General features: G+C 40.8%; 1 protein-coding gene across 10 annotated transcripts in view; it reads right to left on the bottom strand.

Annotated features, from left to right (window-relative positions):
* The window catches only part of ZNF462 (zinc finger protein 462), a 95,323-nt gene that overhangs the window by 54,331 nt on the left and 18,861 nt on the right, over positions 1-22,131 (bottom strand). For 9 of the 10 annotated variants that reach the window (XM_074855111.1, XM_074855121.1, XM_074855120.1 and 6 more), the window contains exon 2: positions 163-414. In XM_074855111.1, coding sequence (XP_074711212.1) covers positions 163-382 — 220 coding nt within the window. In that variant the 5' untranslated portion in view covers positions 383-414. Of the gene's footprint in view, positions 1-162; positions 415-1,750; positions 1,844-22,131 lie in introns of those variants that run through there. The other variant, XM_074855112.1, reaches the window with a different exon arrangement.

Genomic DNA, 22,131 nt, shown 5'->3' with positions numbered 1-22,131 from the left:
AGCTACACATATGCATTGCTGACATAGAAATAAAGATAATGTGAGTTTTTAAAATCACATTAAAAGTAGAAACCAGATTACAGTGAAATAAGCCACATGTACAATAGGGGGCTAGAGTTGAGATCTTAAGAGTTGAGATCCATCTTAAGAGTTGAGATTTACCTGCTATTTCATCTGCAATTGTAAATTCATCCTTTACAGAAGAAAATTCAACCTCAGTCTGGTTGCTAGCATTCATCGAACCGGACCTCGGCTGGCTAGGACTTTCCTCAGAGACATCAGTTGGCTGCAGAAAAGCAGTGTGAACATCCTGAATGTGAGCTTTTAGGTCTTCGTAAGATGGAGCTCGAAAATCACAGCCATCGCACTGCAGCACCTCCATGGTTCAGGGATGATCTTTTACATTAGAAAATTCTGCAAGAAAAACAGGGGAAGAAGAAAGATACACGTTTTACAGCAATGCCTTTGTAACAAATCCTGAAAATAGGTAATACCAAGCTTATCATCTATCCGTCATTTCCAGAGATTTCACAAACACTGCAGCATAAAACTCAACCTTTGCTTACTATACTAAGAGGCATCAATTCAGATTCACATAAAATCCCAGCTAGGTAGCTGACTCAACTCTACAAACAGTCAACTTTCTGACAAGTGACTACTGGTTCAGCAGACTTTGTCCTCTTGGCTTTTCCATCATACAGGATAGGGCTGCTGTGCAGAAGTTTGTCTTGTTCAAAGACCACAACCCATATGCTAGAGAAACAGCACATTACTCCCAGCCATGCACTGAAATTTACGATCAGAAGACAGTGGCTTCTGCCTTTATGAAACCCACTCTCCTGAAAGTTGCCAAGTCCTGCCTGATTCACTACCATGGATCGAAAGCCTTCAGAGGAAGAAATGTGCCTTTCTTCTCAACATCCTATCGGTCCTGATGTTGGTGGAAAACCTAGATATAATTGCAAGGTGAGATACAGCTACATGAACGCAAGGTAGAATGCTTCGCTCTGCCTTACTTCCACCAAGCTTTATAAGGGCATCTCCATTCCATGTTAGAATGTTTACAGTTTCATTTTAGTCTATTCTGGGGCCATGACCTTTGTGCATTAGCAGTCGGATGGAAAGGACTGGAGGAAAAAAAGGACAGCAACGGCAACAGGAATACTGAGAAAGTACAATGGAAACAGTAGTTACGAAGACTCAGAGACATCATGACTTCCTTGGTTTATCCAAGAGTCCTAACACACCTGTAAGTACAAAGGAACATAAGATATAGTAACATGGAAGTATGGTGGTTCAGCTTGTGACCAATGAATCCTGCAACAGAGTTTATGTTTATGCACCACCATGAAGGAGAGGAGACACAAAGCACAAGCAAGATGAAAGACTCAGACCCTCCTACCCTGTGCAATACTTAGGCACAACAGCAACCTTCCTATGTTAATACAGGCATTACCTCTTTAAGCTTCCATATGCTGCACTGGGAAAGGGTAACAAACTGAGCATTTCAGAGGTCCAAGATACAACGGCAGCCCAAAGCACTAAGAATTCCATGTGTTTATTGTATGTAGAGTATGAAGCTACTTCCATAGCAAGAAGAAAGCTCCAAAACATTAGGGAAAAGAAACAAGAGAGGGTACTGCATCAGGATTTTATATGTATGAATGCTTTTTCTGATAGCCTGCTAAAATAAACTTCTAGCAAGTCAAATTTTGGACAGTTTGAGCACAGAGACTCTCCACATACTTACCTATGCAAGCTGCACGGTGTCCTTTCTCTCCCCCCACTACCAATAAAGAAAATGAATGCTGCACCAGCTTCTTTTCAGCTAACAAAGTTACAATAATCGAAATACTCAAGCTTTTATGTGCAAGCACCAGACCAAATTGTGTGGAAGAGGTTGCTATCTGCTCTGGATCAAATTACAGCAGTGAGTGAAGCCCCACCCCACGTCTCCTTTAGCACAGTCCATTAGACCTGAAAACAAATTTTTCCATGGAGCAGACGACTCCTGCATTTAGAGCACTTCACAGAAAAGCAGATCATCCAGTTTTCACTACCCATCCCCCAAGCTTAGTCCTTTCATCTCAGCCAAACAAGCCACAGCTCTGCTGAATGTGTTTATCACACTTTCAAGAGATATGAGCCCCTGCGTCACTGAAGCTTTAAGACTCACTAAGCTGCCCTAGTCCTCTGAGCTTTGGGAGCAGCCATTTTAGATCAGACAACTCCTGCACTCGGAGGCTCAGAGCTTCTCGCCTGTGCACAACATGGCCTCATTTATCTCAGCTTCATCTCAAGCACACCAGGCTTTTTCTTTTTTCCCCCTTTTTTTTCCTCCTCTTCCTTGGGTGATACTTGAAAAATCAGCATCCCCAGAGCACATCTCCCCTTATCCTGCATGACTTGCTCCCCAATCATGTCACTAGTGTCACCCTGCACTGCCCAAACAGCACCTTCTTTCCCTGAGCAGATTGCCCGCAACCATCTCCTAGGGTTGGTTTCCTTGCCCCATGGATGATAAATGTGACCGTTCATTCCAGAAACACAGCATTACAGCATCAAGACACTGGTCCAAGCTGAGGCAACACACAGCTCTGAGCCTCCGGGGGGAGGGGGGGGTGGGCCGGGGGGTGGCGGGGGGGGGGGAGGAGGGGGGGGTGCCTCCAGCCTGCCCTGTCCCTGGGGATCCCTCCTGCTTGGCGCAGGAGACACACCACCCCACTCCCCTGCCAGATTCCAAAGTCTAATGACCTTTGTTAATCACCAGCCAGCCAGTCTGCATCAGCAAACCCTGCCAGCAGACACACCCTTCACACAAAGGCTGTAGCTATGCCTTTTAAGAGAGGTTCTCTGAAAGCTCCATTGTGTAGAAGAGAGGAAAAACAACACACAAGCACACAAATCTCCTCTTCCCCCCTCACCACCACCACCCTGGAAAACTTCAGACCCTTTAGAAACACCACTGCAAAACGCTTTCAGCTCTCTTGGAAACTTCAGGCCAGCTTACAAAATAGAAAACCAGAATGGAGAGCAAACCTGAGATTTCTGAAAAAAGATAAACCTGGCAGCCTTAAGAGGTAAAAACCACCACCATCCCAATCTCCAGCAGTCACAGTACTCTGATGCTTGGAGAAGGTATCCTCAAGGATGCTGGCTGCTGTCTATGACCAACAGTAACCCTTCTTACAAACCAGAACGAAGAGTTGAGAGATCTTTAATAGCAGCTGATTACAAAAACAGATGGAGACTTTCTAATGGGTTCCAGCTTGAATTTCAGTAGGATCTGTATCACAAAGGCAGCACCAAATCAGAGAAGAGGTTAATCTTACTGCGGCTATGGGGAACAAACATCAGGTACAGCTGAATGGACTTCAATCTGATGTTTTCACCGTGCATCACACTGAAAGCAGGATGAAGCATTTTGTCAGTAATTCTGCTCTACCATTTCCACATTTTTCTTTAAAATTCAGGCATTGCACAAAGGTGAAGAAAAACAAACTGCTACTTTGAGCTCATATATCAAAAGAAACTGAAACACAATACGCATCTTTCTCTCTTCTTTTTTGTCGGCATGGGATATGAAATAGAGCCATCTACCCACCAGCAAAGAGCATTTTCAAGTGCAGATGTTAATACACTGGCAAGACACACACACCAAGCAAAGGAGACAAAGCAAAATTTGCACATTTCCATCATGACCAGCTAAGGCAATGCATTCCATAATGCTTTAAATTTTCAAACAGCGTAAGAAGGCAACTTAGAGGGGAGTGGAGGTGGAGTGAGAGAAGAGTTACCAAATCCACTAAGTCAACAGCAGAACAGGAAGTCTGGAAAAAACAACCAAACACAACCACCATGAAATGAATCCATAAATCCCACAGGCCCTCTAATATATTCACAACTAATCTCTTGCAACCACATTGGCTACAGATACTGTGACTTCTAAAATTCCCTTACTAATGTGATGCTAACCTCACCAAACATTATTAAAGTGCCATTGTCTGACTAATTTGCATTTACAACCTCTTCTTAAAATACATAGTTTTAATGCTTAATATGGAGGTATTCTCATTCTCCTTATGAGTGGAAAGCTTCCAAAACATTGGGCAAAAGAGATTTTCAAAGTCACAGTTTTAAAGACCCAAGATGAAGTCTCAAATTGTCTTCGACATCCTTCTCTACACTCATAAATGTGTGAGAACATCAGAGACACAGTTGCATTAGATTTCTAGGTTTTTAAAAATCCAGAACAGAAGATAATTGTGGTTGTTGAACAACACTCATTACAGAATTTGGCAGCAGCCAAAATAGTACAAATCATTATGTTTAGGTTTGGTTTTAAAGCTTCAAAATAACAAAATTAATTGTGAAGCCCAAGGCACTGACCTCAAAATTGAGCTTCTGTGGTTTGACTACCCATCCATTATATTTTGAGACAGAGTCAGCAGAGCTTCTAGAAGTTAATATGCACATGCATAACCACAACTGAAAAGGTCAGTCAGACCACACACACTATGTGAACCTCCAGCTCAGTATTAGTAACATCACATGTAAAACAAAGAAATCTCCAGTTCTCCAAGCCTTCCTCCTGTTGGATGATCAGAGGCATCTTCAGCCCTACCTCACACACGCAGACTGCATGCCCAGCTTTTATTTTACTCCATGCAAAGGTGGAGATGAAAGAAATTTTTTCACCAAAAGAGTTATCAAGCACTGGAACAGGCTGCCCAGAGAAGTGGTTGAGTCACCATCCCTGGACGTAGCTAAAAGACGTGTAGATGTGGTGCTTAGGGACATGGTTTAGTGATGGACATGGCAGTGTTAGGTTAATGGTTGGACTCAACGATCTTAAAGGTCTTTTCCACCCTAAATGACTCCATGATTCTACAATTCTATCACATTACACACCCAATCACATCAGCAGAAACACTGCCAAACCCCTTTCAACTGCACAGATGCACCCTGGTGATGCAGTGTGTGTCCTTGCTCTTCCTGAACAGCCCTCCTGGGCTTCTCCCATGGCCCAGGAGCCCATTTCACCCCCTAGCATTATCAGTCCCTGCCCCAGCAATGCTGGCCTGCCCTGGGCCCTGCAGAGCCAGGCTATTCTGCAGGCCCACAACCTGGCTGGGCCCCAGGGAGGTTCCAAAAGCCAGGGGCTGCTCCCTGCTGGGGTGGTGGGAAGGGCCCATGCTGCCAGGCCCTGACCCGCCTCTCCATGGGGAGCCCCAGCAGCATGTTGGATCAAAGAAGATCGGCATGAGCAAAATGTCTTAGCAGAGGCTGGAATCATACGCCACAGTCATCTTTTTCCTTCAAAACACACAGGAAGCTTCAGTGCTGGTCTAATCTCCTTGCTGCCTTTTTCTTGCTGTTGGAAATCAACCTACCAGAAATAAACTACCAAACACTACAGCAATGCGATTCACAAGCAACTACAGACATGACAAGTTTTCAAAATTCCCATGAGTAACACCACAGGCATTCTTCCCTGCCAGAGAAGCCTGGGTTTTATGAGGCATCAGTGTCTACAGCTGCAGTGAGGACCTTCCAGCCGTGCCACCTGGGCTCCTGGCCAGGTTCAGCTCACATATGACAGAGCTGCTGCTCTGATATCCTTGGGTTTGGGGTTGTTTTGCCCTTTTTTTTTTTTTTCTTAGGCACTTTTTATAATGTAAGATCACAATAGGGAAAATGATGACTAAACAAGTAAAATCATAGGACCAATGCAAAAATTTATACATTTGAGAAACTGGAAACCTGAAGGCTTTTCTAACTGGAGGACGCCAGGCTCATCTTTTGTTTATGAAAAAAAAAATTATAATTTGTGAGGAATTCAAAGAATAAATTCAATTCTGAACTACAGTTAGGCAAACCTACTAAACTCATGAGTCTTTTTCAATGACCAAATTCCAGTCAAGCTACTGGGATTCTTGAACCTCTGAGGGAGGGTGTCTTTGGAGTTACTCCTCCAAGCTGGCATCAAAATAAACTACACTGAAATACCATTTATTTATTCACTTTAAAAAAAAAAAAAACCTGATAGAACTGGATTTTGATAGAACTCCATGGGTTAGGTTGCAACTGTCCACTCAATATACTTACTTTGTGGTTCATACTTTCCTGTAAAGGACTTACGGTAAAATTTTGTTACCAGTTACAACTTTTGTTATCAAGATCTCGATAGTGATGTCCAGTTTTGGGTTGTTTATTATATTTTGAAACTCAACAGTTATACCCATGAAAGAAATATGTTAGCTGATACCTGTGATCCTGTCACCCATTTCTTCCAGTAAATATTTCTGTTGACCTACATGGAAATACGTATTACAATACAAGATATTTTCAGGAAAGAACGTCTATTAGAGATTCATTACAACTCAACAGTAAAAACAACAATCTAATTTGAGCAGACACACACTAATTTTTTTCCTCAAATGTACTTATCCAAGTCACCTGGAAGACTGTTCAAACCTGAATTGGGCTCCAGGCCCAATTCCACAAGAGGAGGTCTTCCTACTACACATTCTTTGTACATTATTTTCCAAACTTCTCAGAAATCTCCCTGTCATGGAAAACAGGATGACTAATTTTGTTGATCCCTACACAGTTACTATTTACTTATGTTCCTGAATGCTCACATTCATTTAACTTACCTGATACCATACTATGCATCACTGTAAAGCTTGCAAAATACCATAAAGCTTGCAAAATACCGTATAGGTTGCAAAATCTTCTACATTTTAAAGGAAATATAAACCACATTACTCTTAAAGCTTGTGGAAGAGAGGCTACACAGTGCTAAGAGCTACCAGAAGTAGAAATGGGTTTTTCAGTTCAAGAAGAGAGCAAGGATTCACAGAACCTCTGGTTATTCTTCTTAGCGTATAAACATATACGCTACCTGAAACGGGTCCAAATAATGGATACGTTTCTATCAGCTCAACTGGTTCTCCAAACTATTACTTTTCAAAAAATGGGAAAAAAAAAAAACCCAAAACAGTAACCAAAACATGGTTACTGAACATTAATGCATATTCGCCATCTCACTGTTAAGACCCTAGTAGAATAAAGACACACCATAGATTTTACAAGGAGGTGTGAAAGAAAGGAGAATCACAGATGAGAGCACAATGTCAGCTTCTGCGAGGTGTCTTGTAGGGACTGCAGTCCCCAGCCTCAAGCAGACACAGCAAACTGACAGTTGTCTCATCGTGGAAAACACAAACTTCCCTAGCAAGGAAAACAAAGTCCAAGACAGAATACTTGATCTTACACCCATGTGTTACTTGCAAGGAAATCAAGTCAACAAAAGATAATTTAGATACAAATAACCGAACTACAAAAAGCATCAGGCTGGGGCTTTACTGATTCAAGCTACCTATGTGCTTATCACTCCTTTTCCATTTCTCACAAATAATGTCTCCTGTCCTTCTTTCTTTGGGTTCCTGGAGTCTACATATATCTCTGGGTTTTTTTTAAAAAATACATGAAGAGGCCATCTAAATGCCTGAAGGATACTTTCAAACTTCAAACTTTTAAAATAAAAGTAGATTGCAAATAAAATCCCACAACTTAATTAAAAGAGAAATTGACAGAGTCGTACAAAGTATGATTCTGACATTTTTTTGTCTTTCCTTCCTGAAGGTTAGCTGTGAGGAATTACATGGTAGAGAACATGGGCAGCTGAGGCTTAGGATGAAGAACTTCACCTATGAGAAGACTCTTGAATATTAAATGCTTTTGCTACAAGCAAGACTAGGCTAGGTTTTTCTGATCTTCTGAATTACTTTCATGGCAAATTATTAATCCCTACAGAAATGTCTCTAAATATATGTGAGAATCTGAACAACTACATGGTCAGAGTAGGACTTTTTCCCATATTAAATATGGCAGGTACTTAATTTATGCACAAAAGTAGCTGTGGAGGTGCAAATACAGACACAGTTCTGTCAAGTTTTCCTGTGGTTCAGAGTCAATAAACGCAATACTGCTTTGGCCGTGTGTTACAAGAAGATGCAACAATTTTACTAGGAACGGGGGAATTTTGACCATTTTTTAATAGAATAAACTTAAGTTTCCTTCCTACCAGAAGGTGAAGAAGAAGAAGAAAATTAAAAACACACCAAAAAAGCATTTAAACGATTTTCCCAGTCAAAACCTTTAAAGAACATACCTGTTTAAATCCTTCCAAGATTTAAGAGGAAGATGGAACAGCATAGGGCAGAATTCTACAGTAGAAATGTGGTCTGCCACTTCGTTCCCATACTAAATGCTCATGCAAGCCAAGTCATCCACCTCACTGACACAACCCAACCTCTCTCAACACCCTTCTGCACAGACATACATGTTCAAGAGGCAAGTGGGCTGGCCCAACCTAGGAAAACAGATACCAGAGCCAAGCAAGTTGGCTTTTGTACCCTGCTCCTTAGTGCTCCCCATATGGCATAATGTAACTGAAAGCAGTGGGTCTAGGCTTTCTATTTCCAGCCAAGAGTGTATTGTTAATTACCTCAAGAAATCCAGTTCCTGTGAGTTAAGAGAAGTGCACTCCCTAGCATACATGAACTTGGGAAAGGAAGATGTCAGTAGGTGGTGCTGAAGAACACGGCAGCAGTCTTCCTGGGTACTCAAGAAACAACCTAATTCCTTCTCATGCATTGCAAATAACATCTTCTAGATCTTTACACAAAGGATACATTATCAGCCTCGACCTGGAAGGAGCAGGGGGAGGAGCAGGCCTGGCATAACCCTCAGCCTGGCATAACCCCAGCAAAGATCTCTTCCTTGACAAGAAAAGTCAGAGCTGTTATAAAAGGGGTCCTGCCAGTAACAAATCAGATACGACAAACTCAACCACATACCCTGCTAGACCATGAACTGCAGTGGGAAAGAGCAGAGGTGTGACATAAGACAGAAAAGATTATCTCCTCATGGCCACCTGCCCTTAAATGAACCCTAAAACAGGCTTGTGCAGCCTGTAGTGCCTTTAAAAGTAATCTTGCCACTCACCCCGAACTACATGCTCTATTCCATGGTCACTTACAGTTGGGTTGCAAGCATGCTTTAGAGAAGACCAGTGTTAGTTTGCAAAGAGCACGTTGTTTTTACAGAAGCTAAATACAGTTTATAAACTGGTGACAGAGCCAAACCATGGGAATATATGAACTCCTGACATTTTAGAGCCACAAAATTTTAGAGATCTGAGATTAGACCAGCCAATATAGCTGGTTTAAAACACAAGCAGGCATTTTCAGTGTAGTCACAGAAGTAGAAATCAAGTCACTAGCAGTGAGAAACCACAAATGCAAAAGCTCTGCTTTGGGACTGCTACTGAAAAATGTCTTCAAGAAGGCAAAATAGAGGTTATTACCATCTTGAAAGACAGATGTGAAATGATGGTTTCCTGGACACATGTACCTCCTTTAAGTGCAGAGACTGGACCTGTGTTGTAACAGTGGTGACAGAGACTGAACTTGGCTGGTGAGAGGAGTAATCTTTCAGCCAGAGATCACTTTCAGAATACAGCGCCCAGTTTGGTAGGCATTCAAGACTCTCTAAGTAAGAGAAATTCACAGGGCAGTTGGGAATCAAACAAACGTTGTGTGGATCAGATCCAAGCAAGCCAAAGCCCACTGTCTGCCTTTCATCAGCAATAAGAGTTCAGTTCAGTAAGGATCCTGGAGTTCTCTCCCTCAGTCCATCCTGAGATCTTGCATGCTCCAGGGGCACTCCTTTAGAGTTAACCCTGTACAGAAGACATGTAGACAGGATGAAAAAAGGCAGTCAGAGGAATGGGTTTAACCCTATAAAACCAGAGCATCTGAAGTCATGTTCTGTACCGGCAAACAAAGCTGAGAACAGCACATCACCTCATGCAGACCCAAACCCACTTCATGCACAACTATAATTATAAAGCATGATCTATGGCTGAAACCCTACTGGAGAACAAGAAAGCGCTGATTAACAAAGCCTAAAGATTGTTCTGCTTTCCCAGTCTACTCCTCAGAAACACTAGTTTGCTTGAGGAGCTCCACTGACATCCAAGCTATCTGAACACAGCCTTTGTCTCCAGCTATTCCTCCCCTTCCCCCAAGCTTCCTGCTATATTTGACATTTGCTGGGCAGCAAGCAGAAGCCTCTCTGTCAGCCAGTTCATTTCCTCAGGTAATACAAATCCATCACTGACCCATTTATAATGCCAGACAGAATACACAGTTTTATTTGCCCACTGACTCACTCACAGTATGGCGGCCAGCATCTCTGCCCCAGGTAGAGTAATATATACTTTTCCAGTATTTGACAGATCTCAGACTAGTGATTACCACTAGGCTGCCACCCTTCTCCCTGTCATCCCTCCCAAAAGATCTTTTCCACCTGTGTAAGTGAAGATCTGTTGTCTGTTTGGGATGATGGCAGCAAGATGCTGGTCCTATCACTGATGGCTGAGAAGTGATACTGCTGAAAAGGAGGAACAAGTTGCAGCTAACATGTTGTCCAAAATACTTTACTTTGTCCCAAGTAACTTCATCCATCCATCCATCCATCCATCCATCCATCTATCTATCTATCTATCTATCTATCTATCTATCTATCTATCTATCTATCTATCTATCTATCTATTCCAGTGGATTGCATGTTGGGATGCCGTATATACACACTGGAATGCAATATCCTGGGTCCAAATGAGAACTTTGCTTCTTTTACTCCCCTTCAACCTCCATGTCCACCCACTTGGTCCTCCAGGAAACATGTTTTTGCAGTTGGTGTAATATATAAAGCCCAAGTACAGAATACTTAAAATAGTATACTGGCTCAATCTTCATCATTTATGTGGTAACACAGATAGCAGTCTCTAGAAGAAACTAAGTGGAACATCTACAATGCACTTAAAGGTGAGGCAAGGAATTCAGAGTAATCCTAGGATTATGGATCACAGTACCTATGAATTGACCAAGTTTAATGGAAGTTTTCCAGCCAGAAAGTGTTTGGATCAAAGAGGCATTAGAAACAATTACATTAAAACTAAGAAAAAGCTGCTATTCCCTGTCTATAAAAGAAACATACTTTGTTATGCAGGTAATAATTAAGAACATTCTCCCTCTCAAAAATAAAAACCCCCAATGTTAACCTTATTTCTTGACTTTCCAATAATAAACAGTCCTTTTCCCTGACTACTCTGGACATACTCAAATTAAGGAGAACACTGTTATTAAATCTGAGTTGTATCAAAAGCAGTAAAATCTTGAAGCTCCTAACGGAGTTCTTCTGTCCTAGTTTAATCCTTTTTGCCTTAAATAAGCTGTTTGAGGGTCAGCCACTAATATCCCATTTCTTTTTCTTCCTTCTAAGAAGTATCCAAACAGAAAATGGACCATAAAGAAGAAAAAATAACTTTCTTTGTAATAAGGCCTATGGCTAAGAGGAGCTGAGATTATAACCAACTGCATCCTTCAAGAGCTACAATCCTTGCAAGTGTATAGACATTACAGAACTATTGCGGCTTTTTCTCTTCTGCAAGTCCATTACACGACACTTGTTTTTTAGTGCTGTTGTAAATGCTTTACATTTGACCCTTTAAAACTGGAAAATTTTCAAGCATTTTAAATCACTAGGAAGGTAACAAAATCCAATTCTGGAGCAAAATAATCACTTCCCATTGTCATAAGATTACTCTCATTTTGAAGTGGAACCGTTCTCGCTTTACCCTAAAGATACAGGGTGAAAGCTAATAAAAGAGAAACTAGTTGCCAAAACTTTATCCCAGAATACCTAAACAATAACCAAACTATATATAAAGAAAATAATGTCTCTTGTCATACGGAAAGTTCAATTCAAGACTAGTTCATCAACATAAAAAGCATCTGTTTGAAAAAAAAATTAAAGGGAGACCATGAACACCCTGTTCTTATATTTTCCAACCACCCATTCCTGCTATTTAACCCAGTGAATTAAACTAACAACTTCTCATAATTTACAATAATTTGTTAAAGATTTTAGTTATCTCAGGTCATCACCAATCTGAAACGTGGCCATCATGTTTTATTCAAACTCTCTGAAAAAAGATGGCATACCTTCATTATGGAAAATGAAAAGCATAGGACAGTCCACTTCAGAGAAAGTCTCTAGATAAGTGTCCTTAAGCTTTGGAAATTTGTGTTAACCTGGAAACTGGACCCAAATGCTTGATTTCTGTAAGAGGCAGGATGTAGAAAGCTCAATATAGGTCCCCAGAGAGCACTCTGTCTGATGCAAGGTGAAGATTGGAAGAGATTTTCAGTTGTCCTGGCCTAAGAGGAGAGACTTCTTGGGTAAATTCAAGGTGGAAGGATGTTTTTAGAAAGCGCTCATGTATGTGCCTAGTCAAAAACGGGACCTTCTCCAAAGAGGAAAAAAAATTCCCTGAAAAAAAACACCAAGATTTAGACAAATTCAAGAAAAAGCAGCCCACTGGTACCTTGGACTTCACCAGGATTTTGATTTTGCACATAAATACTAAGAGGCGACAAAGAGAAGCCAGAAGAGAAGCATTAGATAAACAGCCAAGAAATGCCCTTCTCATAAGCTTTGTCCTCAGAAAATCTCTTATTTTGTTGCAAATACAGGCATGTTATTGAAAATTCAGGGGATAGTGTCTCTTCAGGACAGGTATTCTGCTTTTGGCTACAACCAGAAGCCCATCCACACTTGGCTCTAGGAAAGCAGTGTGAGCAGTAATTCTCTCTCCCCATCGGTACACTAGCTATTGCTTTAGCTGCAGAGAGAGTTAACTGCTCCAGGGATACTCCCTCTCTGGAATGGAGGGGACAGAACATCTTGACTGCTAACAGCTCCACAACCAAAACAGAAATACAATGAGGTCATTGTGTATCTGCATATGGAGCAGATCCATTTTGCTCTGAAGGATCAACTTAGTGTTACTGTTCTCACTAGAAGCCTTCTGCAACTGACTTCAGCATGTCTTCCTACAAACACTTCCATCGAGCCTCCAGGTCATCCTGCATGTCACACCAAGCCATACGTCTGAGAAGAACCAGAAGTGAGGTTGCACCCACACTGGACATGCTTTTGGACTTAAGGAGGGTTATTTGAAACTGCAGTAGCTTTGTTTAAATAACTCCATGGGTAGACTAATCTTGACATTTACTCTGCATGTAAAGTAGATGAAAGTGAATGATACATATTTAAGGTAACGAAGATGGCAAAATCATTTTAAAAAATAGCCAAAAGAACCCAGAAGGTTCAAGTCCTGTGATGGTTTAAAACACCCAACAGAACTTTCAACCTGATGAGATACAATTATGCAATATGTGTCTTTTAATTAATCTGAAAACTTCAGAAGTAATATTCTGAAAGCAAAGGAAGGGTAGTCTGGCTCACAATGTTTTCAACAAAGAGAAAGAATATTCACCTATGGTAATGACAAAGACACACATGCTATATTCCACATTTCCAAAGCAAAGGGGTACATAATTGAAATTGGTTTTATTGATGATTACAGAACCACTTAAAAAAGGAACCAAAGTTTGAGTTAAAGGGAAGAAACTTAACAAACTTCCCAACTTACTGCTTTTCTAGGAGGTACACAGAAATACTTTAGGTAGATCAAGTGTCTTGGAATCTTCCAGGTTGAGACGTTTCAAAATAAAGCAAGATTACTTCAAAGCAGAACCATATAAACAAATTGTTTTGTCTTCTTCTTACTAAAGGAACAAAGATGGAAACAAGCAAGCAAAAAAAAAAAAACGCTTTAACCACAAAGACCATAGATTCAACTGCTATAAAATTGCATGTGCTCAGATTTATGCTGGTTGAAAGGGACAGGATGCATCTTTTCAACTACACATGGAGAGGAGACATGAACAATCAAAGAGATAAACAACACATGTCTTTTTTCAGTAAGAGTCCAGCTAAGTGAATAGCCCTTCAGACACAGCATTCAGCAACACCACTTGCCAGTCAGGTGAATCTCCTTCCCGTTTTTTCATCCCAAAAGAGGCATACGTGAATCTTATGACACCAAAATACATACAAAGGGTATTTTGAGGCACTTCATTTATGTTAGCCAACATCCTTTAACAGTATGGAAGAAAAAAAAGTAAGATGTAATGTGTTTTGTAGTCCATTCTAGGCCTTTTTTTCCCTTTAAAATTCATTTGAATAAAGGGCATTTGTACTTTTTTGTTACTTGCAACAAGCATTCATTCAAGCGTGGGTTCTTGTTTGCAGGAATGTATGCAGAATGAAAGTTTCACATGAATTTAAGACTTCATTGACAAAAGAGTCTATGCCAGAAGTACACACTCAGTCCTGCAGATACTTCGTTTCTCCTTCTGTTTATGGAACACCAAAGGAAAACTAAAGACAGTATCATACGTTTCAGGTTTCCATTCATTTATCACAAACATGTCATTTAAGTCAGCAGAAGTGACTTGCTCTCAGAGAGAGAAAAGACTAAGTATTGCCCTGGTTTTCAGCTTCAAATTACTGAACAGAATCTGAAGACTCACAACCTGTAGGTAATATGTAAAGAACAAAAAGGCAGAATTAAATATATTGAGTAGCAATACTGACACTCTATTCCATGCAGTTACTATCTATTTGACTCATGCAGCTTCAGGCCACACTGTTGTAGGCTCTCTCTGTGTGAAAAGCAAGGTGAGCCAGTCTGCAGCACAGAAAACCTTCCTTTATGTGGTAATAGAGAAGGCACAGGGAAGTGAAATAACGTGGCTCCACATCACACTACTGGTCTGTAGCACAGCCAGCAGCAGAAAGTGGGTTTCCAGACTCCAGCCCTTCCCCATTATGCCATGCTACCTTTCTGTGCCGCTGTCCCTGATATCCCAGTGATAACTTCCCACAACAACTACAAATGAAAGGTTCTCCAGTGCAGCAGAAGTTAAAATTTCAGGAGCAGGGGTAAATCATACACCACACACAAGAATATAACTGATGCTCTTTATTTTTGTATTTACTTCTTAACTGGAGTTGCCATTTCCAGCTTTCTGCAGAGAATCCAGGCCTTTTGCTGAAGAGTTTAGGTCAACTCAGCAAAATGTCTCCAGAACTAAGAATATGAGAGGAGACACAGTTTAGGGATGTGAACATGGTCTAACCCTCATATTACTCAAGATCACAGTGGGAGGAGGAACATGGAAAAAAGGGTGGCCATCCAAAAAGGGAGCTTTGTATGGGGGTGAGGAAGGATATTTGTTTTGAGGGATTGATAGCTAGAAAAACTGAAATTCTTACATGGTCTGAGAGGCTTTTCTCTTAATATGATTTTGCTCAAACTGCTGAATCCTTCTACTCTCTTCCCAAACTATTCTAAATAATGGGCAACATATTAATAATTGTTCTAGGTAATGTCTGGACAAAAACCATCAAAACTTACTAGAAGTCATCGAAGGGAATCTTCTTTATAGCACCTTTATAAAAATATCTGTAAGAGGAACACTCTAGGTCTTCCTCAATGTCTTCTGTAAGCAGGAGATATTCATGACCAAAGAAGAGGAAGTTTGATTTAATCAGACCTCTCTTTCACAAATGCTAGCTGGAGCCACAAAGCATGTCCACACTTCCACTCCACCCTGGCTAACAAAATTTGTGAGAACAAACCAATTAGTTTTCACATGCAGACAGTTGCACCTACCCTTCATTGTTAGGACATCACCACAAACAAGACCCAGATATTTTATGGATTTTTTTTTAAAAAAATTCAGATTATAAGAGAATCAAGTCTTACAAAAATGTTAGGCTACAGCATCACCTTCAGTGTATGTTCAACTGGTACGTGAAGCTAGTAGGTTCCTTCTGAAAAACGTCAAGATAACTGTTCCAGTTTAACAGCGTGTATGTCTAAGAAAACACGACTTTCCAAAAAAGGTGATTAGCTTGTGCTGAGAGCCAGGGACAGCCTACCAAGGTCTCCTGATCCCATTTAATGTGAACCCAAACTCTGCAGGAGTTCACAGACACAGAGCAGCCTCTGTAGTTAGCAAAGATGCTGCTGGCATTTCTGTTGAAGGAAGCATACTGAGCATGCTTCATCCTATGTCTGCAGAGCAGAACCAGCCTGAGCTCTGCCAAACGTCAAGTGTATCATGGGCAGCTGTGACTGTTACTTTGCCTGGGCAGAGATACAAAGTGGTAACACCTCTTCTTTTTTTCCCCCCTGTAGCTGTCAGCTGAGATACACAAACATGCTTGCTGCAGCTGGAAGAAGCCTAGCTAAGAATCTAGTTCGCGTTTACTATGAGGTGCACCTGGGGATCAGGGTTTTTTCTGGAAACTGCATCTGCCCACTCCATGCAGTCAAAAGTGTAGGCTCCAATCTTTCAGCACACTAGCTTGAGGCAGCATACAGGCAGGTAAGACTCTGCACAGCTGCTACATGCACAACGTTTCTGTCACGTCACCAGAGAAAATAACACTCCCTGCTGCTTCACACCAAGTCGCTGGAGGAACCCTGACTTCCCACCCTTGTCAGCCCAGCTCACAATTATCAAGCAAAGTCTGGAAGTTGATACAACATCAGCGTTTCAGAGAAGCAGGCAAAAAAGTGTTAAATCTTCCATATTCTTCATCCATGTCTACCTTCATTAGTGATCAAGAATTGCATCTTCCAATTTTCTGTTTGTCCGAGTAGTGTCACCTTTTCTTTCCAAAGATGATTCCTTTCTAACGTAATTTACCTCACCTTCCAAGCTGTATTGCTGGCATTAAGCCTTAAATTTCTGCTTTTCTGCCATAAATAACTCTTCCTGGTCTATCTACTACCTCCTCTGTAGGCCCCTCCTTTTCCACATCTTCTAGAAAGATGCAAACTGATTATCTGCTATTTCCACAGCCTAATAGAGAATGATGATGGTGTATCTTTAAGGTAGCTCTGAAGTCAAAGGAGTTGGTCTTTCTTCTGAAGATGTTTGGTGTGCTGGTCACTCAGCACTCAGTAGGAAATAAAAGCCACTGCTTGTATCTCTTAAGAAAGGAGCACATTTTCAAAGAAGACTGCTCTGCCCAGAACCACTACTCAGTAGGGCAGAGAAAATGAGGGAGAGAAAAGGGAGGGTTGGGAAAGGGCTACAGCAGATACCACCAACAATGACTGACAGTCATCTGATCTTACTGTCTCTTAACACTGCTGATAATGAGGGGCTTCCCATGCACTCCAGAAACTGGTATCTGAGGCTGCAGAAGTCTTACATTTCTTCCTCTTTCTTTTTGAGGAACAAGACTCCCTTTTTGGTTCTCATTGTCCGTTGCTCTGAACTCAGTAGCTGATATAACTGTGGTCAGTCAAGATACGGCTTATGTGTGCATGTGTGTGTATGCTATGTCTGGATCCTCAGGAAGGCAGCCTGGTATTTTATTTTTAAACTTTGGCTCCTGTTGCACAGCCCCACATATAATGGCTCCACTCCTGAAGGTTGGATAGTCTTCTGCTCTTAGTTTTCAAAGAAAAACAAAGCCATGCAAACTAATACCACCAAGAGAACAGGAACAAAGTTCTCTCCTAAAGATTTTTACTCCCTCATTAAAAAACAAGAGATCACAGAAAGATTAAGCCATCAGTGTCATTCCAACTTCCTGTTGCTGTATTGTTACAAGCTGCAGAATACTGTGCAAGTCCCAGTAACTGCCATGCTTTTAGAGATTTCTTCAGGTTTTTATTTCTAGAAATTTGCTGGAGTTCTGCCAGTTTTCTCCAACTGAGGATCAGACCTTTATGTGGATTACTACTTACTACAGCCTTTTATTATGAAGTGGAGGGTCAAAATAGGAATAGGTATCTCCCTACCTGAAAGCAGAACCTGCAGTGGATCATCAAGGTCTCAGAAGGAGGCAGAACCAGACTTGCTAATCATAGGACTGGTGCTACGGTTCACCCTTCCTGAAGAGCCTGCCCTTCAGATGTGTTCCAAAGCTGACAAACTAACTTGTATCATATACCTCTAGCCACCTGCAGTACAAGATCATTTTGGCAGTGAAGCTTCACTGTCAAAAAAAAAAAAGTGGTTTCCTTTTCAGCTGAGCACACAGCTATATCTGTAGGCTTGATTACTAGAAGAAAGGAAATGTTCACATTAAGAAAGAAGGCTCCTTTGCACCCATGCCTGTGAGAAGAGATTTTACACAGATGATGGGAGAGAAATGGAGGGAACAGTTTGCTGAGGGAAAGTTATCTTCTCAACTTTACAAGCATTTCATGATGGAAGACAGCCACTAATCTGTGTTACTTACAGGTTAAAATAGTCACTCATTCCAAAACCAAGAAACAGGAAACGGCTCAGACCTCCTTCTCCTTCTTCATTCCTGAACTCCTTTGTTCTCCCATTGTCTTCTAACCTAGCCAGTTAGAATATGGCAATACAGAGTTCTGAATCTTGAAAGCAGTCTTCCAAAACTGAAACTACAAATTAAGAACTGAAAACAATTTGTCAATTAGGGAATCAAAACTCTTCTTCATCCTGCTGTAGTAATTGCTTTATAAAGTTAAGAAGAAAAGCATTTACAGTGAGGCCTCTACTGCAGCACGACCTTTGAAACCAAGCTAATGTACCATTTTTCCCAGAAACTGACTTGTTTGTGCATCAGTTATCAAAAGAAGAGGATCTAATGATAGTGCTTCTTGTTAAAGTCTTTGATTATCACAGAAGACAAAGAATTAATCTCTAAGTTTCTTAGGTTTATCATCCGTAACAGACCAAAGCCTAACATTCTGAGAGGTGTCTGACAAAAAAATGAAACAGATTACTACTGAAAGGGCCGAGACCCTTGAATCTACTGAAATGATTTCATAATTGGTGGGATAGCTCTAATAGAAAGTTAGGTTACTCTAGGAAATTGACATGTTGACAAATTCTGATTGGGTTTTTATGCCACAACCTGTGGTACATGCAGGACCAAAATCTCTAGTTCCTGTCTGTAAACCCAGGACTAACATTCTGGGTGACTAAAATGCTGGGTTATAGAGTCCAGAGGAAACCAGACCCTTCTGATCCTTTAGAAACCACAGTGTGAAAGTCTATAGTAGCTCTGTCAGGACAACAAAAACCCTGTTCCATTTCTTCTTTTCCTCTATTGAGACAAGAAAATGCATCCAATTTTTAAGAGGAAAGCAGCTTCCACCAACCTTGTGCATAGATTCTACTTTGAGAACAAAATGCATATTGTTTGTCCATAGTTTTAAGCCTGAAACAGGGAAATAGAGGAAAACCAGCTACAGATAATGAAGCATAAACTGATAACTACAAACCTCAGTCAGCCTTATTTTACCTTTGCCAGGTGAGAAAGTCTTCTTGCACGTTCTGGTAAAACTCAATCAACTCCTTAGACTCCCTACACCTCTACGTTACAGCATTCCCATTCGCTGTTCTGTAAGACAGCTAATCCCTGACCTGACATGAGATAACAGCAGTGGGAGTCATCTTACTGAAAGTTCACCTTCTACAACTACACAGTTGTCCACGTCCAACTCAATGGTAACAGTCTAAAGCCTGTCTCCCACCACAGCATCTGCAAAGAAAATATGCTTAGGCTTGATGCCTTAGGACTTTCTACAGAGTCCATTAGTTATTCCAGTAGCTCTTAACCTTTTTCCACTATTAAATTAGAAATAAAGAACTATTTATATAGCAAACATTTTCTAATCTTAGATTCCAGCCACTGCATCTTGTTACAGCTTGGTACAGATTCCAGATTCCTATAATATTGGACATAGCCTGGCACATTAACTGCTTTTAGTCCTCTAAATATCACTTCTCAAAACCTCTGAAAGGGAGTAATGGACTACCTGAAAGCTCTCACTGTGAAGCACAATTTTCCAGACTTCAGATCACTACTATCCCCAGCATTTCCACACTAATTTTTACAGACATGCCAACCTCACGAGCAGGTTTAGTATTCCAAGAGCGGTACTTGCACAGATCAGCAGAGGGACAAAACAGTGTTTCCTGTGTTTATACATCTAAAAGCTGTACTAGTCCACTTATCCATTCTAACCATTTTGAGTGATATCTACTACTTTGGAGGATCACTGTCTTCTAAGCTAAAAGGAAGACAGGGACTCTTAAAGTCCACATAGGCTACAAAGCCAAGACATTTGAGTGGGTCACAGAACTTCTTCTGTTCCACTTTTTCCATCCATTACAGATATAAACTGAATGAGGAGCTTTTAGGTCTGATACATGTTTAAGTATAAATTACTGGTGTAGAGAACAGAAGGAAAAAGGAAAAAGTCGCTTTAAATCCTGTCAGATACCCTCCTTGTCTGACCTGTGGGATGCTTTTGTTTGCAATGGAATGGGTCCAAAATAAAAAGGAAGACCCTTGCTTTTCTCTTTGGGATCAAGGCTCTCAAAGGCACAACACTGGTGTTATTTCTTTGATCTATCAAAGCAAGGTCATTATTTACTTTGGTCATGGAAAGCCCCAAAAGACTTTGCCAATACACTATAAAAGCCAGTGGCCAGTGAGACCTATGATTCCTCTGTATTCTCTGCATTAGGTTTTCTCATCCCACAGTACCCTCTCCTGGAGCTGCAAAAGCAGTTGCCTCCATCTGGATGATCCCTGAGGAACCGATCCCATTCTCAATCCCTTTCACTTGGAAAAATAAAGCACAAAAGGTGTTAGACTTAGATCTAACGATTGTACAAATACATGTTTTGATGATTCCCTTTCTTCAGCTCAACTCCATTGTGAACATTTGATAACAGCTCAAAAATTTGCTGTTGTCTTTCAAGTATAATGGGTAAATTCCAAAGTTAAACATTTGGCCACGGGAACTTCAGACATCCACCTTGCTTGACCTGATGAATGACCGAGAAACCAAGCACATTGTTCTTGTTCAGAGTTTCACACAAGCCAACCCTTCATGGTTCCTCTTTTATCTAGGGCATGATACAGCCTTTTTTGTGAAAACATTATGAGCTTTATGATTGGTACGATGCTCTGACTTTTCAAAAAACAGTGAGTGATTGGTCCAACTGTCTTATATCTTAAGGACTTCTATTACTAAGAAAATAATAAAAACATTCCACAAAACAAAGATAAAATCTGCTTAATATAAAGTTGGAAAATGTTACAGCCTCAAAAAATGCTTTTCTGAAGATCTCGAAAACTAGCCAAGATCCCCTACTATGCCTCCTATTTCCTGAAGAGGTGAGTAAGCAGAAGATAATAAATTCTTTTGCAGCCTTCACCGATGGACAGTTGACTTTTTATCTCTGCTTAGCATCAGGCTGATACTGTTCTTTCAGAAAGTGCTCACTCTCAGACCCAAATCTTTATCACTTAGGAGAATGGTCCTTGATTTATCTGTGATATTTATGTCCATGCTGGAGATTTTTCCTCTTGTCCTCACACCCAGGCATTGTTTGAAAGCTCACTGCACTCTTTTCCATTAGACATTTTTGGAATATATGCATCTTTGATCACCCCATTCAAATAACACTGATTTAGTTTAGACACAGTGTAACCATGGTTGAATAAAAGAGGCAAAGCAATTATTATCATTATTTCCTCTCCCCAACAGTACTTCCTCTATGTCAAAGCAGCTGGAAACCAATAGTGAATTTTCTGTTGGGTCAAATCCAGCATGGCACATCCTCTGGGATGGGTTTTAACCAATCCTCTCCTAAGAACAAACAGAGGGAATTTTCACAACTACTTCTGGATACTAAACATGCCAATCATGGCAACCCAGTGATTGCATGTTTTAAAGTTTCAACACACAGTTACACTCAAGGAGTCTGATGACCTTCTGATGTGCTTTTATAAGCAGGCTCCTAAAGCAGCATCTTCATCTGTACTGCGCACTAGTGATGGACTCTTTCAGCATCCTGTGGAACTAATTACTTCTCTTTTGAATTGACATAACCTTCTAGACAGTATGTGGGAGAACAAAGGATGAAAGGGATCCCATGGATCTGTTCTGGTTCTGTTATCACAGACACAAATCTAATCTCCATTAACTTATAGCATGCTTGCTAACAAAATGACAGCTATGGGTCCCTGAGCCAAGAAAAGCTTGATTTTAAAGAAAACTGGTTTTATAGGAAAGTCTCATCATCATGAGAAACCTAACTGCTAGCCATTTCTAGTCCCAGTAACCTTGCACAA

The sequence above is a fragment of the Strix uralensis genome, chromosome Z, assembly GCF_047716275.1.
Source record: "Strix uralensis isolate ZFMK-TIS-50842 chromosome Z, bStrUra1, whole genome shotgun sequence".
NCBI lineage: Eukaryota > Metazoa > Chordata > Aves > Strigiformes > Strigidae > Strix > Strix uralensis.
Note: the sequence above shows the minus strand (reverse complement) of the source record. Positions and strands in the feature narration are given on the sequence as shown.